Consider the following 19,111-nt stretch of genomic DNA (forward strand, 5'->3'; position numbering starts at 1 on the left):
CTTGTAAAATTTGGGGACCCCAAAAAATGATCAAGTAAAATCAACCTCAAGAAAATAAAACACTTAATAATAATAGTAATAATAACAAAAAGCAGTATTAAAATGTAAAAGGTAAATAGAGCATCTGCACTATTAGCAAGGTGTCTTATTTAGTTCTGTTAAAAATCTTATTTAGTTCTGTTAAAAGTCTTCTTTGTTTATGGTATATTCTGCCTGTTGGTATTTTATTTATTACTAGACATTAAGCCCGTTACAATAACAGGCACTAGAACAGTAGTGCATAAACATTAGTAGGAACAGTCTATATTAAATGGCAAGGGACCTTGACCTCATTCTGTTTCTTGTAAGACAGTAATACTGGCTTTGATGTCCGTAATATGCCTTTAATTTTCTGTCACAACAGTGGGCAATCAGCAGAGTCTCCCCAGCAACTGATGTAATGTGTGGTGTGCAGCTGATAATCGTGCCTGTGGCGTCTCTCCAGCAAGTACTGTGCAGTTCCCCAGCAAGTATTTTAATCTGTGCTGGCGTGCAGCTGATTATTGTATGTGTGGCATCTCCCCAGCAACGGATTTTATGTGCGCGGCCGCGACTATGCAATCAGCACTCTCCCCAGCAATGATGTCCTTTATTTGCTTATCATGCGCGGCCGTGGCTAGGCCATTTACTGTATGCACAGCTTCCAGTGTGTGTGCATCCACGACCCCGCGCATGCGCAGTTCACCAGAAGACACACACACACGGACACCCTGGACGCACACAGGGGTTTTATTATTTATTATAGTATTATTTTTATTTATTTATTTATTTATTTATTGACTAACATGTGAACTGCAGAATTTCTCCTAACAAAATCTTAAAAAGAGGCCTCCAAATCAGAGTGGGTTAATGGCCAATATGTTTAAAAAGCTCAAAAAAAATCACTGAAGGAAAGGTCTGTCAACCTTCAGCTTGCAAAACAAAAATTGCAAATGAAGAACCTTTATAAAATAAAAAATTTATTTCACAAAAAAGTGCTCTGCAGTACATGATGCTCTGAAGAGAACAAAGGACCATAAGAAATTTCCTTCACAAAATAAGCAATCCAATGGCAAACAACTCCCAAAACCAAAAATCCAAAAAGAGGGGTCAAGTCCACAGTACAGAGGTCAAAAAATCCAGACTATGAAAAACAGCACAGCAGTAATCAAAAGAGAACTCGCACGCACCAAGTGCAAACAATGTACTGCAAAGGACTGCGTGTTCCCTCAGGGAGTCCCTTGATGGAGATGCACAGGTGGCCCCGCCTCTTGGGAAATCATCTACAAAATAAGAAATACAAAGACCATATTAAAACATGAATGGACACATATAAATTAAAAAATACATCAAACTAGTAGAAAGCATGTAATAAACATAAATTACAATATTAACATAAGCAAAGGAAACAAACATGAACAAAAATACATTATAAGGAATTTTAACATAAGATGGGTGTGGTATTACATAAATGGAAAGAGATGTCATTAGAGAGATGAGCGTCATATGCTACAAGACCTTGAAATGATTTCCAGCACGATCACTTTGAATGTTTTGGACTTTAGACTTCATTCTGCTCATCACTAGTGTTATGTATGCAACAGCTGAAGCTCCTATCAAAAAATAGAGGCAGCTGTGAGCAATCGGGAAAATAATAAAATGAACTTTTAGTCAAGTTACATTGATAAACAAGGCAATGATAATTAAAAACAAATAAGCACTTCAAATTAAAAAAAATCAGGAGTGTGCTTCCCTCTACTTTATTAACTTGACGTATACTGAGATAGAGGAAAAGGTCATCAGAACCACTTCGAGTTGCGCTGTATTTCTCAAATATCATATCTCTTTGTTTCTCATCATAACTAATGGATAATATCGATACAAAATCATTTATCTCTCTTTATAATCAAACTTAATATTAAATTATATTTTTGTACTTAGAGATGTTGAACATGGTGGTGGAATATTTTCATGATTACATATTCATTACCTAGATTATGTGCAAAGTAAAAGAATTACAGTCACCTAAAAACATAGAAAAGTGTTAGTATTATATAATAATTGTTGCAATGAATTGCTATATGTAAAACTGGATTTAGCTACATTTAATTATGATAATGATGGCAGAAATAAAAAACAAATATCATAAAATTAAATGTATTACCAGGAACATGATGGGGATGTAGCAGTTTATTGTTCCCATTACATCTTGATATTTGCATGGCATATTGTTCACACGTTATTGTTAAACTGATGATGTATAAATGAAAATAAAAGCAATAATAGTTTTTAACTGTAACTGTATATTGAATACATTTTTTAATATCATGTACACATTTAGGGGCGGCACAGTGGCACAGTGGTAGCGCTGCTGCCTCTCAGTAAGGAGACCCAGGTTTGCTTCCCGGGTCCTCACTGTGTGGAGTTTGCATGTTTTATCTGTATCTGCGTGGGTTTCCTCCCACAGTCCAAAGATATGCAGGTTAGGTGCATTGGCCATCCTAAATTGTCCCTAGTGTGTGCTTGGTGTGTGGGTGTGTGTCCTGCGAAGGTTTGGCGCCCTGCCCGGGATTTGTTCCTGCTTTGCGCCCTGTGTTGGCTGGGATTGGCTCCAGCAGACCCCCATGACCCTGTGTTAGGAAATAGCGGGTTGGACAATGACTGGCTGACTGACTGTACACATTTATATTTCCATGATACAAAAAATTCGGGTGGTTGTTTAAATAAAGTACTGTTTCCGGTTGAGTAATTTTTCTCAAATTTCATATCTCTTTGCTATTTATTATTATAAACATCTATACAAAATCTGAATATTCTATCTGTAATTATAACCATAGTTTACTTGAAAATTCGCAAAAGTATTCAGTTAAAGTACCAAAAGTTAACAGGATTCTTTATTTTTGATATAAAGCAGGTGTACAAAATCTCATTGACTAGGTCAAAGCGTTTTTGAGTTATTGTGTTTACACACAGACAGACATAATTTCAAAAATTGTATTTTTGGACTCAGGAAGGTCTAAAACATCAAGATTCATCAAAATCTCGAGGTCAAATTTTTTCATTAAATATCAGATATTAATATAAAATGAGTCATATATGGTGGTTGATAAATGTTCTCTCCCTCTCTCTCTCTCTCTCACACACACACATTTTTATTTTCTATTCTTCTTCTTCTTATTTTGCACTGTCTGCTTTTGTCAATTCTTTTCTAGCTTTCTAAACGGTGTCTATGAAAGTTAACATTTAGTCAGAATAATTTTTAGGTTATTATAAAAAAAGGAAATTGATATTTGTCACAGTGAACACACCATATTGTCCCCCATCCTTGCAATAGACTTAGAAAGTGTTAAGCAATGATGATATTTTTTTGTCACTGAATACTCATATATAAAGTTAGATTCATAAGTATTTGGAGAAAGACACAATTATCATAATTTTTGCTCTGTATGCAACCACAATGGATTTGAAATTAAGAAATAATTATGTGACTGAAGTGTAGACTTTCAACTTTAATTTAAGGTGTTTACCAAAAATATTCTGTGAGCCATTTATGGATGATTGGCCATTTTTTTTCATAGCACTTCAAAAGTGTTTGGACATTTGACTGACAAGCTGTTCCACAGCCAGGTAAGAGCAGATCCCTCATTATTTCATTAATTATTAAGTAGGTTAAAGGTCTGGCATTGATTCCAAGTGTGGAATTTGCATTTAGAAGCTTTCATTGTGAACTTTCAAAATAAGGTCTAAAAGCTGTCCATGCAAGTAAAAGCACTGCATCATTAGGCTTAGGGAAAAGGAAAACCTTTAGAGAGATAACAGAAACACAAGAAGTGGTCAAATCACTCATCTGATACATTCTTAAATAGAAGGAACGCACTGGTGAACTCAGCAACACCAGAAGGTTTGGAAAGCCACAAAAGACAAATGTGCTGCATGATTACAGTATTCTGTCTTTGGTGAAGAAGAAGCCCTTCACAACATTTAACCAAACCAAGAACACTCACTGGGAGGTAGACCTATCATTGCCAAAGGCTATAATCACGATAAGACTTCATGAAAGTAATGACAGAGGTTTACCACAAGGAGAAAATCACTGGTAAACTGTCAGCATTGGAAAGGCACTTTAGACTTTGCCAGAAAACAGTTTTTTAAAAACCTGTCCAGTTCTGGAACAATTTTCTTTGGACAAAGCAATCTAAGATCAATATATACCAGAGTGTTGGAAAGAGAAGAGTATGGAGAAGAGAAAAAACGGCTCATGATCTGATAAATACCACATCATTTGTGAAGCATGCTGGAGGCAGTGTTGTGGCATGGGCATGCGTGACTGCCAATGGAAGTCAGTCATTGGTGTTTATTGATGATATGACTGCTGATAGAAACAGCAGTATGAATTCTGAAGTGTACAGGGCTGTACCATTTGCTCAGATTCAGACAAATGCTACAAAATAGATAGGACAATACTTCACAGTACAGATGGACAATGAGCCAAAACATATTGTAAAGATGCTTTTCCATGCAAAGTAGTGGAATATTCTTCAAAGGCTGAATCAATCAACTGACCCCAACCCAACTGGACATACATTTCACTTGCTGAAGTCAAAACTGATGGCAGAAAGTACAACGAACCAGTAACACCTGAAGTCAGCTGCAGTAAAGGACTCGCAAAACATCACTATGGTGGAAACCTAGCACTTGCAGATGGTCTTAGGTTCCAGACATCAGGCAATAATTGAATATAAAGTTTTGTTCTTCTTATGTTGGCACTTGGAGTATTCCAGGTTACTCATTTCAGACCTGGAATCACTCCCAGGTGTGGTGAAAATCCAGTATAGGGCTCTATAGCTCCCACTGGTGGCCCCCATGGAACCCAACAGGGCTGTACCAAACTCCAGCTCCCAGTGTGCCCTGTGGGAATCTGTCATGCCATAACCACCCATTACTTTTGCACTCTTCCGTCTCAGGGAAGGCAGTGCCATGCGGGTGCTCTCTCCTCAGTCCTTCCATCCAGCTGGCATCCCAGCTGGGTAATGGTCGTGGTTGTCCGGCACACTGCTTAATAGTTAATGAAATAATGAAAGACCTGTTCAAATCTGACAGCTTCTCAGTCAATTGTGCAAATACTTTTGAGCCCCTGAAAATGGGGAGACTACATAAAAAAATGGTTGTCATTCCTAAACAGCTCAAACAATATTTTTGTTAAACTTTGTTAAAATTTCTTTACTTCAAATCAATTGTGGTGGCATAGGGAACCATATTTATGAAAATTGTATCACTGTCCAGATACTTATGGGCCTAAATGTATTTGTTAAGCACTCGATATCAAGACTGTTATACATAATGCTACTGCTGTTGACTTGAAGCCATCTCTCTGCTTGGTAATGGAAAATGATCACAACAGGTAACTGTCAACGACTTTAATTTGATGATTCACGTAACAGCAAAAACACAAATAGACTGGCCCCTCCCCATCGGTCCTTCGATTGCGGGCACAAAGCACAGTGGGTGATGTGAGTATAGGAAAGAGCAGCTGTGGAACAGTTTAATAACTTTTTACATAACAAATCATGGTGTCACAGTGTTTTAAATGTCAGATATTTCTACAGTATAAAGATGCCTAGAAGATTGCAGGGTGTTAAAAAAGTAATCTTTACAGTCTTTGTTTCCTTTGTGTCATTTGTGGAAATACTAATTTTCTTACAAATTTATACTTTTGAATTGCAAACTATTTTCTTTTTTGCTTCTTTTCCTTCGCATTCCAAAGATGTTCATGTAAGGATTATGACGGTAGTATGACTAAGTGTGTACTGTTATGGACTACAGTAAAATGTACTAAAGGATGGTTAGATATTGTATCACACTGCATGGCTTCTGATAAAGCTTTCAAGTAAAATGCTTATTAATAATAGTGATAACATTATTTTGTGGTCCTGAATAGGATTAAGTGGGTTCAAGATTGTGACGATATTACTTTGTTATATTATGTAGTGAACCCTGCTGAATTCTCTTCGCCTTGAGTTGTCAAAATTAGAGAAATTGTTTCTGAACTTTGCCAAACTCATTGAAATGCATTGAAGTCAATAAACATGAACTAATTTTGAGTGGATTATAATGATGCAATGGTCTTTTAGGTGTCCCTGAAGGCTAGGGAATGGCCTGCCAACTGTCCTGGACTGAATATTGTTTCCAAATATGTGATCTGAATTGTGAGGCAGCAGTGCTGCTCTGAGCCACAGCGTCCAAAACAAGAAAAGATGCAGATGAGGCAAATACCACAAACTAAATACAACAAATATCCACAAACTAGAAATCAATCAATCAATCAATCAATCAGTAAAATGTATTTATAAAGCACATTTAAAAACAATAGAAGTTCTACCAAAGTGTTGTAAAAAGAATCTTGTAAGGCTACTATAATACAGCCAATTTTATAAAACAGTTAGTTAAAACTATCTACTATCTAGCAGCAGATTGTTCCAAAGTCTTGGAGAAACAATTGAAAAAGCCCTGTTGCCCTTAAACTTTAGCCGTGATCTAGGAACTGCAAAGAGTAATTGAGCAGATGACCTCAAAAATCTTGTTCACTAGAGAGGATGCAGGAGACTGCAGATATATTTAGGGCTGATGCCATGCAAGGCCTTAAAAACAATCATTAAAACTTTGAAGTCAATCCGAAATCTCACTGGTGGCCAATGGAGGGAGGCCAGTATAGGTGAGACATGCTCTCATTTATTAGTGCTGGCCAGAAATCTAGCTGCTGCATTCTGTACCAACTGAAGGTGCAACAGGGCAGATTTGGGCAATCCCACATATAAGGAATAGCAACAATCAAGCTGAGATGTAATAAAAGCATGAAGCACTGTTGCCAAATCCTTCTATGAAAGGAAGGGGTTTTAACTTTGAAATTTGTCTTTTACTGCTGTGGAGATTGTTTGCCAAAGCTTAAAGATGAATCAAAGATGATACCCAAGTTCCTGACATCATTATGAATTTTTGCCATCAACAAGCCTATATGAGTGCCAATTTCATTAGCAGAAAAAGTAAGGCCAAAGATTATGACCTCATTTTTATTTTATTTAGTTGGAGGAAATTTTGCACCCTCCACAGTTTAATATCATTAATATACTCCATGAACTTCTTTACAGATAAAACTATGTCAGGGCTAACTTTAATATAAAGCCTGAGTATCATCAGAATAACAGTGGTAATCAATGCCATGTTTTTGGAATAAGGACCCCAGAGGGAGCAAGTATAAGGTGTGACAGATAGAGGGTGCTGTCGTCCTCTTGAATGAACTATAACTTGCACAAAGCACCCTCCACTCCACAATACTCATAAATTACCAATAATCACTACAATACTCAATAATCAATCCTCCACACTCCCAGACGTGTTGCCACCCTTCCATCCAGCTCAGCTCGACGTCTGGGATTTCCCATAGTCCTTTTATAGTCCTTGACCCGGAAGCATTTCTCTCTTTTGTCCATGTGATCATGAACACTTCCGGGTCGGATAAAAACTCCTTTCTTCAACCCGGAAGCACGCCGTTTCTTCTTGTCATATGATCATGACGCACTTCTGGGTTATAGGGCACGTAAGAGTCCGACAGCCCCCTTACAGCGACTCCTGGTGGTCCCCAAGGTACCCAGCAGGGCTGTGCATAAAAACTACAAATTCCATGAGGTCCTGCTGGAACTCGGGGAACATCCATGTTGTCGTGAGAGCTCCACCTGGCGGCCTGGGGGTGAGGACCGGAATATTTAGCCAGCCACCCACCACAGTACCCTCCCTTTAGCGAAGCCAACTGGGGCGGAGCGTCCAGTCCCCCAAGGGACATCCTCCTCCAGGTGGACACGGCCGTTGGGCCTTGGCTGTGTTGTCTAGATCCCCCAGAGAACCTAGGGGGAACAGTGTATCGGTTATTCCTCCGCTCCCCTGCCCTCTGAGGAGAACTTCGTCAAACGTGGCCCGGTCGATGACAGTTGTAACAGAGCCGTCGTCCTCCCGGCTGTCTTTCTCCACTAGACCGGAAACACCTCGGGAACTCTGTCAGTTCTGTCTCCGCAACTTTTCTCCGCCGAGGGAGGTTCCATAGCCACCTCTGTGTTTTCTACGCCCTTTTCTACTTTATCAGGAGACTCCCGTTTTTCTTTTGGGATCTCCTTTTTACTCTGGGGCTTGTCCACAGTTTGGGTCTCTCTATTAGTAAAAGAGAGCCCCTTTCCTGTCTGCACCCCTTTAGATTCTTTCTTAGAAGGAGGCGGCGTCTTCAGCACCGTATCGCTCCAGGAGGCAGCACTTTTCAGCTGCCCCGGTTTGATCGGCGCTTCCCCCGCCCCTTCTATTACCAGCGTTACATCGCTCATAACACAGGTCGGGGTCTTGAGGTCCGACACGTTCCAGGAGGCCGCGTCATACGCTTGCCCCGGCTCGTTCCTTCCCCCGACCACTCGGTTATCATTCCACAATCCCTTGTTGGGTTCGCAGTGACTCGGCACCCGCTACTTATTAATTGCGGGCCCGAATTGCACTGCATCCCCTTATAATATACGGTACGGCTTGGGCTTACCTGTACTGACGAATCAACCAAGACTGGGGCTTCTCTGCCTAATCGCTGCAGGTATTCATCCACCTTCTTTATTGGCGCTTCGGCCGTCGCTCCCAGGTCTCTGACTATCTTCGTTATAGCCTGTAACATCTGCAAAATACCTCGCACGGGCTCGATTAATTTCTCGAGTTCCCGCACGTCTACAAAGTTATTTAATTCGGCCGGCGGCAGGCTTACTTCCTTCTTCATCTTACCTGCCGGCCGGGAGCCAATGAGCACGTCCGCTATCGGCACGTGCTCTGACGGGTTTCGCGGAGGCTTCTGGGAATTGGAGTTCTCATTCTCTGAGGACCAGGCCGCCATCTTTGGCTGACTGCAATCTGCCTGTATTATTTTGTCGGCGGATCGATCAGCCATTTCCCGGCTCTCTTTACCTTTTCGTGGGGTGAGCGGTGCTTCGCTCGCCTCTCCCTTCCTCTTTGGGAAGTCCAAGTCCGTCGCGAAGTTGCAAACAGCAGGACGCGGACCTTCTCCTTCCCAAATTGCATCAGGGTTGATCACATGTCCCTCGCAGACAGCTGACATGCGGAAGGCCCTTCTCGGGCTTGTCAGCTCAGCTAGGAGTGTGCCACCTTTACCGGGAATTTCATCTGTCTCCCGCAGAATCTCTCGATGGTCTTCACCAAGGTACATGCACGGGACAAAATGAGTTATTTTAAAAGGGTTTTCTTTTAACTCCCCGGCACATACCTCGTGATGGTTGTTAGTCTCTAGAGGCTCCTTTTGCCCCATGTGGCTGCTCCTCAGCTCATCCCGAGTGTCGAGCATGACAAAGTCAGATCTTCCGCTGGCGCTGTCTCTCTGTTTGCTCCTCTTCTTCCCCATAACGGACTTGGCGAAGACGGGTTCTAGTGCTGTTGCTGCATGTCCGGACGTTGTCCTCTTGGGGTTTTCTGCCCACAGAAAATTTATAAACAGGTCCTCTGCAAAAGGCGCTAAAGTATCCTGCCGACTACGCCACTGTGACAGATAGAGGGAGCTGTCGTCCTCTTGAACCCTCTGACTTGACTCCAGACACCAGGTAAAAGTCCAAATATTATCTATATTCGAACTATAACTTGCACAAAGCACCCTCCACTCCACAATACTCATAAATTACCAATAATCACTACAATACTCAATAATCAATCCTCCACATTCCCAGACGCTTTGCCACCCTTCCACCCAGCTCAGCTCGACATCTGGGATTTCCCATAGTCCTTTTATAGTCCTTGACCTGGAAGCGTTTCTCTCTTCTGTCCATGTGATCATGAACACTTCCGGGTCGGATAAAAACTCCTTTCTTCAACCCGGAAGCACATTGTTTCTTCTTGTCATATGATCATGACGCACTTCCGGGTTATAGGGCACGTAAGAGTCCAACAGCCCCCTTACAGTGACTCCTGGTGGTCCCCAAGGTACCCAGCAGGGCTGTGCATAAAAACTACAAAGTCCATGAGGCCCTGCTGGAACTCGGGGAACGTCCATGTTGTCATGAGAGCTCCACCTGGCGGCCTGGGGGTGAGGACCGGAATATTTAGCCGGCCACCCACCACAAAGGCAAATAATAAAGGGGCCAGAATAGAGCCTTCTGGTACACACTGAGTGAGCGGAGCTGTCTGTGAGAAGTTATTACCTATGTTCATTGACATAGATCTACTATTCAAGAAGGAAACCATTTCACTGCACATCCTTGAATGCCAACTTCACTCTTAAGCCATTTTAATAGAATCCCATGGTCCACCGCATCAAAAGCTGCACTAATGTCCCACAACACTAAAACAGCACTAAAAGATCCCAAGTCCAAGGTTAGTAGAATATCATTTGTCACCTTCAACAGAAGATTCTGTACTGTTACATTTTTTTAAAGCCAGATTGGAACACATCACATAAATTATTTTCCAGCAAATATGAAAGTAATAGATAGATAGATAGATAGATAGATAGATAGATAGATAGATAGATAGATAGATAGATAGATAGATAGATAGATAGATAGATAGATAGATAGATAGATAGATAGATAGATAGATAGATACTTTATTAATCCCAATGGGAAATTCACAAATTATACATAAACCACCTTTTCCATTATTTTGGACTGGAAAGGGAGCTTAGAGATTGGTCTGTAATTTGAGAGCACTGTAGAGTCCAGAGTAGGCTTCTTCAGTAGTGGCTGAACAATTGCATGCTTGAAATTTTGAGGCATCTCCCCCATTTTTAAATAGTTGTTAATTATGACTAAAACAAGTGGACTGATGACTCTAAAAGAGTCTTCAAACAGACGAGCAGGTAAAATATCAAGAGGATAACTAGAAGGTTTCAATTGCATAACTATATCGGCTAGCTAGGCCTTGAGGCAGCATCTGCAATTAAGTATGATAGATAATTTAATTTTGTTCATATACAGCTTCAAGCAAGTTTTCAGAATTTTGTATGAGATCTGGAGTTTATCCTTTTTCCAACTGCATTCAGCCTGCCTGCATTCCTGCCTGAAACCACGAGTGGTGTCATTTAGCCAAGGCTGAACTCTGGCCTCAACCCTGGCTCTCCTTAACTTTAAGGGTGGAAACAGGTCAAATGTTTGCTTACATGTAGACTCTAGGAGCCTAACCAGGCTTTGAGCACTGGAGCACACAGAGAGGGCTTCTCCCACCATGGATGAGTAAAGGTTAGAAAAGGTATCACAAAACTGCAAGGGACATTCCACAATTATTGGATGTAAGTGACGCTGGGGTTGTGTAAAATTCTTGGATGGACATAGGTGATCAAATTTAAAAATGACAGCATGGTTGTCTGAAATACAGGCATCAAAAACCTCCACATTTTTTTACAGGTATGCCAAGAGTAAGGACTAAGTCCAACACATAACCTATATGATGAATGGAACTTGAAACCTTCTGGGCTTAGTTAAATGAGTCCACCACACCTAAAAAAAGTCTCTAATCAGGAAAAATCTTATTATATCTAGGTGGTCTGTAAACAAGTACACACACAGCACAGGATTGGTAAACTCGATTTTAAATAGATGAGCTTACAAACTGTCTAAAGGCATAGATCTACATTTAAACCGTGGCTAGCCCAACACCTTGATCAGTGCTTCTACATGAATTAAAAAAGTTACAGTCAGAAGGTAAGAGATCATGGAGAGATGCTGACTCACCAGCAAATAACCAAGTCTCTGACTTACATAAAAAAAGTTTCAAGATGTAAAAACATCATTCAGTATAAGTGATTTACTAGCCACAGACTGAATGCTCATTAAGGCCATATTCACAGAGCCTTTAGATGATATTGGCCAATTTGTTTAGTTAGATTTAATCCCACGCAAAAGTTTCACTGACATAGATTTCCAAAGTTTACCCCTCCACCCCATTAATTTAAACCAGATTGAAAGAATCCTGGTACAGAGCAGATGGTTGGAATAAAACTAAAAGTCAGGAAAGTGAAGTGCAAACTCCAGTACAGCATCTGACAAGATCTGTGGTAGATGATAAGAGGGCATCGTAAGATTTTTATAGAAGCACAATAATACAATCCAGCTCCTTTGCAAGGCCTAGAGTTCAGAATCAGCAGCTCAGCAGGACATTAAGTAAAAATCATTGACAGCTGAAGAAGGTAGCAATTTACTCACGGATATGACAGGATCGTCTGAAGAAACCAGCACTTGCAAGGGATCATGCTAACCATTGAGGCAGATAGCAACAACTTAATGAAGGCAGCAAAGACATTTGGGTGGCAGCAGAATGATTGCAGACCGAAACTCCAGCGTTTGTGGGTCTCCACACAATTCAGGAAAGTCCAAAACACAGAAAAAACTTGCACAAAAGAAGAGGAGAAAGTTTCCGATGAGCAGCAGCAGACAAACACGACAGCATTCACTCAGACAGTAAATGGAATAAAATATATATCATTGCACTAGCAGGTTTCCAGCCTTGGGCATACACTGGCCTTTTCACGAAGTGGCATCTTGGGACTGGCTTGTTCCATCATTTGAAGTACAGTGATCCCTCGCTATATCGCGCTTCGCCTTTCGCGGCTTCACTCTATTGTGGATTTTATATGTAAGCATATTTAAATATATATCATGGATTTTTTGCTGGTTCGTGGATTTCTGAGGACAATGGGTCTTTTAATTTCTGGTACATGCTTCCTCAGTTGGTTTGCCCAGTTGATTTCATACAAGGGACGCTATTGGCAGATGGCTGAGAAGCTACCCAACGTACTTTTCTGATCCTGACGTAGGGGGTGTGAGCAGGGGGCTGTTCGCACACCTAGACGATATGGACGCTCGTCTAAAAATGCTGAAAGATTATCTTCACGTAGCTGCTTCCTGAAGCGACATGCTGCACGGTGCTTCGCATACTTAAAAGCTCGAATGGCACGTATTGATTTTTGACTGTTTGTTTTTCTCTGGCTCTCTCTCTCTCTCTCTCTCTTCCTGCTCCTGACGGAGGGGGTGTGAGCTGCCGCCTTCAACAGCTTTGTACCGGCGGTGCTTCGCATACTTAAAAGCCAAACAGCCCTATTGATTTGTTTGCTTTCCTCTGTCTTTCTGACAGACTCTGCTCCTGACGCGCACTCCTTTGAAGAGGAAGATATGTTTGCATTCTTTTAATTGTGAGACGGAACTGTCATCTTTGTCTTGTCATGGAGCACAGTTTAAACTTTTGAAAAAGAGACAAATGTTTGTTTGCAGTGTTTGAATAACGTTCCTGTCTCTCTACAACCTCCTGTGTTTCTGCGCAAATCTGTGACCCAAGCATGACAATATAAAAATAACCATATAAACATATGGTTTCTACTTCGCGGATTTTCTTATTTCGCGGGTGGCTCTGGAACGCAACCCCCGCGATGGAGGAGGGATTACTGTAGTGGCTTTAGGCACAGAGGGAATGTCTTATTTGTTTCCCATGTATATATGCAGATGCTTCACACTTTCTTCTTCCATTAAGAAGACAGAAGCACCTTGTAAATAAGAATAAATCTTTTTTATTTTTATTATGATTCTTTTTATTATGCCACAACATGTCCTGTGTTGAGGGTAGGGGGAGAGGGAGGCATCCATTAAGGCTTGTTTTGGAATTGTTGCTAGGAACATTGATCATTTGCTTGCATAATTAGCCATGCAGTGCTAAGCTGTCAATGCACAAGTATCAGTACCAGCAACACCTGTACTGCTGTAAGTGTCTTTTCTTTTTTGTGATGGAAGTCTGATAGTGTTTCTCAACTTTTGTAGCTGTTGGACCCATATTTTACCTTTTTAAGATTGCTGATGACCCACATGCAGCAATTGAAAAACCTGAGGGCTTAAAACAACTATGGTTAGAGATGGGGAAAAATATCACATAGCATGGTCAACTGCTTTGATAGACAGGGTTGTGTGTGCTTGGGGGGTCTTTAGTTTCAACGTATCTCAGTAGATGAAACGGTATTTTTTTTCCTTTGTGTACTTGCAAACTCAGCATGAAATTGTATCCTCTTTTGCTTTCTTTGGAATGGCATGATTCACTTAAGTGAGGGATTAGAAAACTAAGATTATATATTTGTACTTTATGTTTTTGCATTTCAAATAATATATATAATTTAGAATTTTGTAACAGATGTGGTCTAAAGACCTTATGAGCTCAAATGAGATTTGGGATGTTTAAACATAAATTTAAAAGACAATGAGGAGTATCCATCTGAAAGTTTTAGATTAAATAAAGCAATACTCCAGTCACTCATCCTGGTTATTGTTTTATACACTTGTCTGTGTAGTAATTTTCTCTTTGTTTCTTTTTCCACAGACCCTATTATTGTTCCCAGTGCTCCGATAACGGTACTGGCAGGTGAAAATGTCATTTTGCCATGTCACCTCTCAGATGAAGTCAGTGTTTTTGAGATGGAAATCAGATGGTACAGAGTCAGAAATAAGAAAGCCTCTGTTGTACTGAGCTATGCAAACAAAAAAGTCATACAGGAGATGGAAAGTGAAGAATACAGTGGTCGAGTTAATTTTTTTATCCAAGAGACTGAAAAAAGCACTATATCTTTTCAATTGAGGGATGTTAAGTTTTCTGATGAAGGAGAATATAAATGCTGTCTTATTTCAGATCATCTTCATTGTAACAATGTAGAGCTGCTGGTTCCAGGTAATATGATTGGAGACTTCCTTTAATTTTAAGATATTTAAAGGCTGGTTGTGCTTTCAGTGGCTGACCATTCATTACTCAGCTGTTCAACAGCCAGGGCTCATTTAGTACTGACGTGTTGACAGAGGCTTCCATTTATTAATTGTGATTAAAATGGGCATGTTATATGTAAAAAGATGAGCATTCCAGTTTACGCAAATGAAATGAATTGTTTGGCTCCATTGAATTAGAACTATTCAGAACTATCACTCACCATATTCTGTATATCATTACATGTTTTGATTACCTTAATAGAGACCACCATCCACCAATTCTGCAACTCATGCATCCACAAAGAGACAGCCAATTGAAAATTAGCATTTTTAGAATCAATCTAATATACTTGAAGCTGCGCAGAAGAGAGCAATATGCATCCTAGGACTTGAGGACATGTCATACTTTGATAGACTCGGACAATTAAATCTGTTCAGTCTTGAACAGGGAAGACAATGTGGGGACCTAATCTTAATATTTGAAATCCTCAACGGTATTGATAAAGTAGATCCAGCAACATACTTTTGGCTTAAGGGTGAATCACATACTCAAGAACATCAGTGGAAATGAAGGGGAAGTGCATTTAAAACTGCAGCCGGGAAGCACGTCTTTACGTAAAGAGTTATGGGACTCCCTGTGCAGTTTGATCATTGAGCAACAGTATAAAAAATCTATTTGCTTACTGATTCAATACATATTATGGTTGATTGATTCTTGATTCTTTTTCATTTAAGGCTGGCAGTGTACTGTATGTTTTGAAGATCAATACAGTATTACAATTGTTAAATTAGATTTATTTTCAGATAGGTTTACCCTCCAAAAGTGATCATAAAAATAGAAAAAAGTTAATATGATATACAGTAATTTGTTCATGCATGATGAGTTTATTTTTTCTAATTTTACTCTAATTTAAATAATACATTATGAGAAGGGGAAGGAGTTAGCTTGAAAAGAGCACAATTACTATAACCAATTGTCCTTTAAGGGTGTAACTATAAATAAGGCTCTTAATATTTTAGGCTTTAATTCAATCATCAATTTTCTAGCTTATGGAAATCCATTCCTGACAAGTCTGTCAAGGGAAATTTTGCCTTGAGTACAACTTTGATTGTCTAAGTAAATGGAAGTTTGTGAGTGTACAGTGTACAGTTTTGAGCTCAGTCAGACCAAATTCACTTTCATAAGCTATAAAGGAAACTTTACAGAATAAAAAATACTTCTACTAAAATTCACACTATATTGTACTTTCTATCAGTCCTATGTCAACTAATACTATTCACTGCTATTTCTTACAACTTCTGAAGTAATTTATTAGGAACATTATTAATTCTTTATAATAGTATATGAGAGTCCAGTGTGCAATGATGGTCATGTTGCAGCATATATTGGTCTGATGTTAAACTGGGAGATCTCAGACTCCCATAATCATACTCTTAATAGGGGGATTTTAAGCTGAAGATATGTGAGGGAGAAAAAGTGGAGGGATGGGCATGCAGCCTCATCAGGTGAAGAAAGTTTATACTGTATATAAGTTGTACCTGCAGTGAAAGCTAGGTTGAATGAATTTTGTTCAGTTGCACACATCCTTAACAGAGTGTAACACCTATGTAATGCTGTTATAGAAAATTAAAAGATTTTGAATGATCTGCCTGTTTCTGTTTGAGATATATAAACATGTGATAGGTGTGCTGTGACAGAACTGAAGATGTGAAATGCAAAATGGCAATTTACAAGAAATAATTGCAATATTTTCACTAATGAATGTACTGGATTGCTCATCTGAACTCCTCTTTGCCCTTGAAAGTATTCAATATTATTCACATAACCACTTAGTATGGATAAGCCCATGTCCAAACTAGAACTACCATGAAGCTCATAAAGCCTTCCTTTATTTCACAGAAGCATAATTGTCACAGAAGACTTAACTGTCTCATCTTGAAGGTTTGCTTAGATTTCTGAATTAACCCTATTTGTCAACCTTTCCATAAACTGTCAACACTTTAGAAGTAGAGCTGATATCTAAGTAATCCATCTCTGGTTCCCTCTGAAACAAGGAAGCATCAATACATAGCATTCTTACATTATTTTTCATTTTGTCTAAATGTTTTCTTTCTCTTTCTCACAGTGGGTCTGAATATAACTGGAAATATTAATGCCATCTTATGTACAAGTATTATACTCCCTTGCTATCTTGACCCTAAGGTGAGTGCTGAAGATTTGGAGCTGAGATGGCAAAAAGATGGACTTGCTACTTCAGTGCTTCTTTATAAGAACAAAAAAGTGGTGACAGAGGAGCAACATGAGGACTACAGAGAAAGAGTCCATCTGTATACAGATTTAAGAAAAGGAGATTTGAGTCTGGTAATTGAAGATGTCAGAATTACAGATGAAGGCAAATACACCTGCTCTGTAAAGGCAGTTACTCAAGAAAATGAAGGCAGTTTATACGTTAGTGTTAGTGGTAAGTGTACAACAATGTTATCACTTTTTGTGGAAGGAGGAACTTTTAATTTCTTTCATCTCAATTTGGGTTTCTTAAAGAATGTTTACATTTTTTATTTTCTTTTTTCAGCAATTGCATGTGCTGAATTTAGCTGGATGAGTTCTTCTTCAAAAATTGGTTGGTTTAATAACTGTCCAGTAATCCTTTATTTCATTGAATGATTTTTTAAATTTCCTTATTCCTTAGACCAGGCATTGTTACATTAATAAATGCTCGCTTGATTTCTGGTTGAGTTCAAGTTCAAGTTTTTCTATGCACTTGGGTGAGTTCTGATCCTCTTTAGCCCCCCACCCACCTTACTTGTGGGGTAACAGATGGGTTCCATCCTTGGACCAGTTCTCTTTTTGATATACATGTTACCTTTAGGCTTCTTTTTAACAAGTATGGCTTCTCCTTTCACTGCTATTCTGATGACACACAAATCTATTTTCCACTAAAATCAAAGTTGAGTGAGACAAAACAGTCCCTCCATGTGTGTTTGAATGATATTAAAACCTGGATGACAAGCTAAGTGATAATAAAACTGAGACTGTGATGTTTAAAAGCTCTGAAACTTTGAGCATCCTTAATGTTGCTCTGGACCCCTTGCCATATATCTCAAAGCTTCAGTTAGAAACGATTTTTGACAACTCATTCAAACTCGACAAACAGATAAATTCCTAGGTTAAATGAAGCTTTTTCCAGCTGAGACTTTTTGCTAAGGTACAGGCTTTTCTTTATTTTAGTGATCTTGAAAAGGGCATCCATGCTTTTATAACATCTCGTTTGGACAATTCTTTGAATGTAGGAGTTGATCAGGCCTTATTACAACACCTGCAACTAGTCGCTTATTGAGTGGCTCTCTTAAGTGTGACCATATTTCACCAATACTGACCTTGCTTCATTGGCTCCTGGTTTGTTTCAGAATTGATTTTAAAATTCTATTCCTTGTTTTTAAATGTTTTAATGGAACAGCCCCATTTTACCTCTTGAAATGTCTTCACTTGTATGTGCCAACAAGAGCATTGCGGTCTACTAGGCTGATGTTTATAGTTATGCCGAGGTTGAGGTTGAAGCAAACATGGGATCCAGCTTTTGTGGTGGCTGCTCATTTTCTCTGGAATCGCTTGCCTTATTAAATTAGGTCTGCCCCAACACTGGTCATTTTTAAATCATCATTAAAGTCTTATTTCTTCTTGTTGGCATTTGACCACTTCTATAGGTTGACATTATGTTTGTACATGTTGGCTAATGTACATTCGTGATTCAAAATACCATATGTATGCATGGGATTGGGTGTTTTGAGTTTATCTTTTATATAATGATTGATTAGGCTTGTAGTTTTGTGATGTGATCATATATATTTTAACTACTTCTTTTACCTTTTCTTGTATGGCACTTTGGTTCAGTTTTGGCTGTTGTAGTTTGCCTTGCCTTGCTTTGCCTTATAATACATTATTTTAATGCATAACACTAAGAGGTACAGATCTGAGACGATGGATTTCAAAGATGAGTTGGTTTGCAACATTTATTACAAAAAAGTAATATATAAAATATAGAAGTAGAATTGTAGGCTGTAACAGAACAGTGAGGGACATGTTATGTTCACAGTATGTTACATTTTCTTATAAAACACAGTTATTTTTATTTTTCCTCTCATGTTATCTAAAAACAGATGCATATCTTCCAAACGTGAAAAAAGAAGTAAAGGTTGTAAGGGCATATTCCCTCTCCTCTTCTTTGGGAAATTCAAATAAAAATTTTTGAAGGGCCCCTCCTGTGTCATATTTCTCCATTGACAGTAACGAAGGATCTAATTCTTGCCCCCTGAATGCAGATTTATTTTCAGCACACTAC

The 19,111-nt window shown here is 39.2% G+C and overlaps 2 protein-coding genes across 2 annotated transcripts in view; both read left to right on the top strand.

Annotated features, from left to right (window-relative positions):
• Window positions 1-19,111, top strand: part of LOC114643436 (E3 ubiquitin-protein ligase TRIM39-like) — a 303,199-nt gene that overhangs the window by 113,854 nt on the left and 170,234 nt on the right. The window lies entirely within an intron of this gene.
• The window catches only part of LOC114643435 (hemicentin-1-like), a 99,969-nt gene that overhangs the window by 37,566 nt on the left and 43,292 nt on the right, over window positions 1-19,111 (top strand). The window contains exon 9 of the mRNA XM_051922290.1: window positions 14,395-14,739. Within this exon, the coding sequence (XP_051778250.1) occupies window positions 14,395-14,739 (345 nt within the window). The remainder of the gene's footprint in view (window positions 1-14,394; window positions 14,740-19,111) is intronic.

This window comes from Erpetoichthys calabaricus, chromosome 2 (genome assembly GCF_900747795.2).
Source record: "Erpetoichthys calabaricus chromosome 2, fErpCal1.3, whole genome shotgun sequence".
Classification (NCBI taxonomy): Eukaryota; Metazoa; Chordata; class Cladistia; order Polypteriformes; family Polypteridae; genus Erpetoichthys; species Erpetoichthys calabaricus.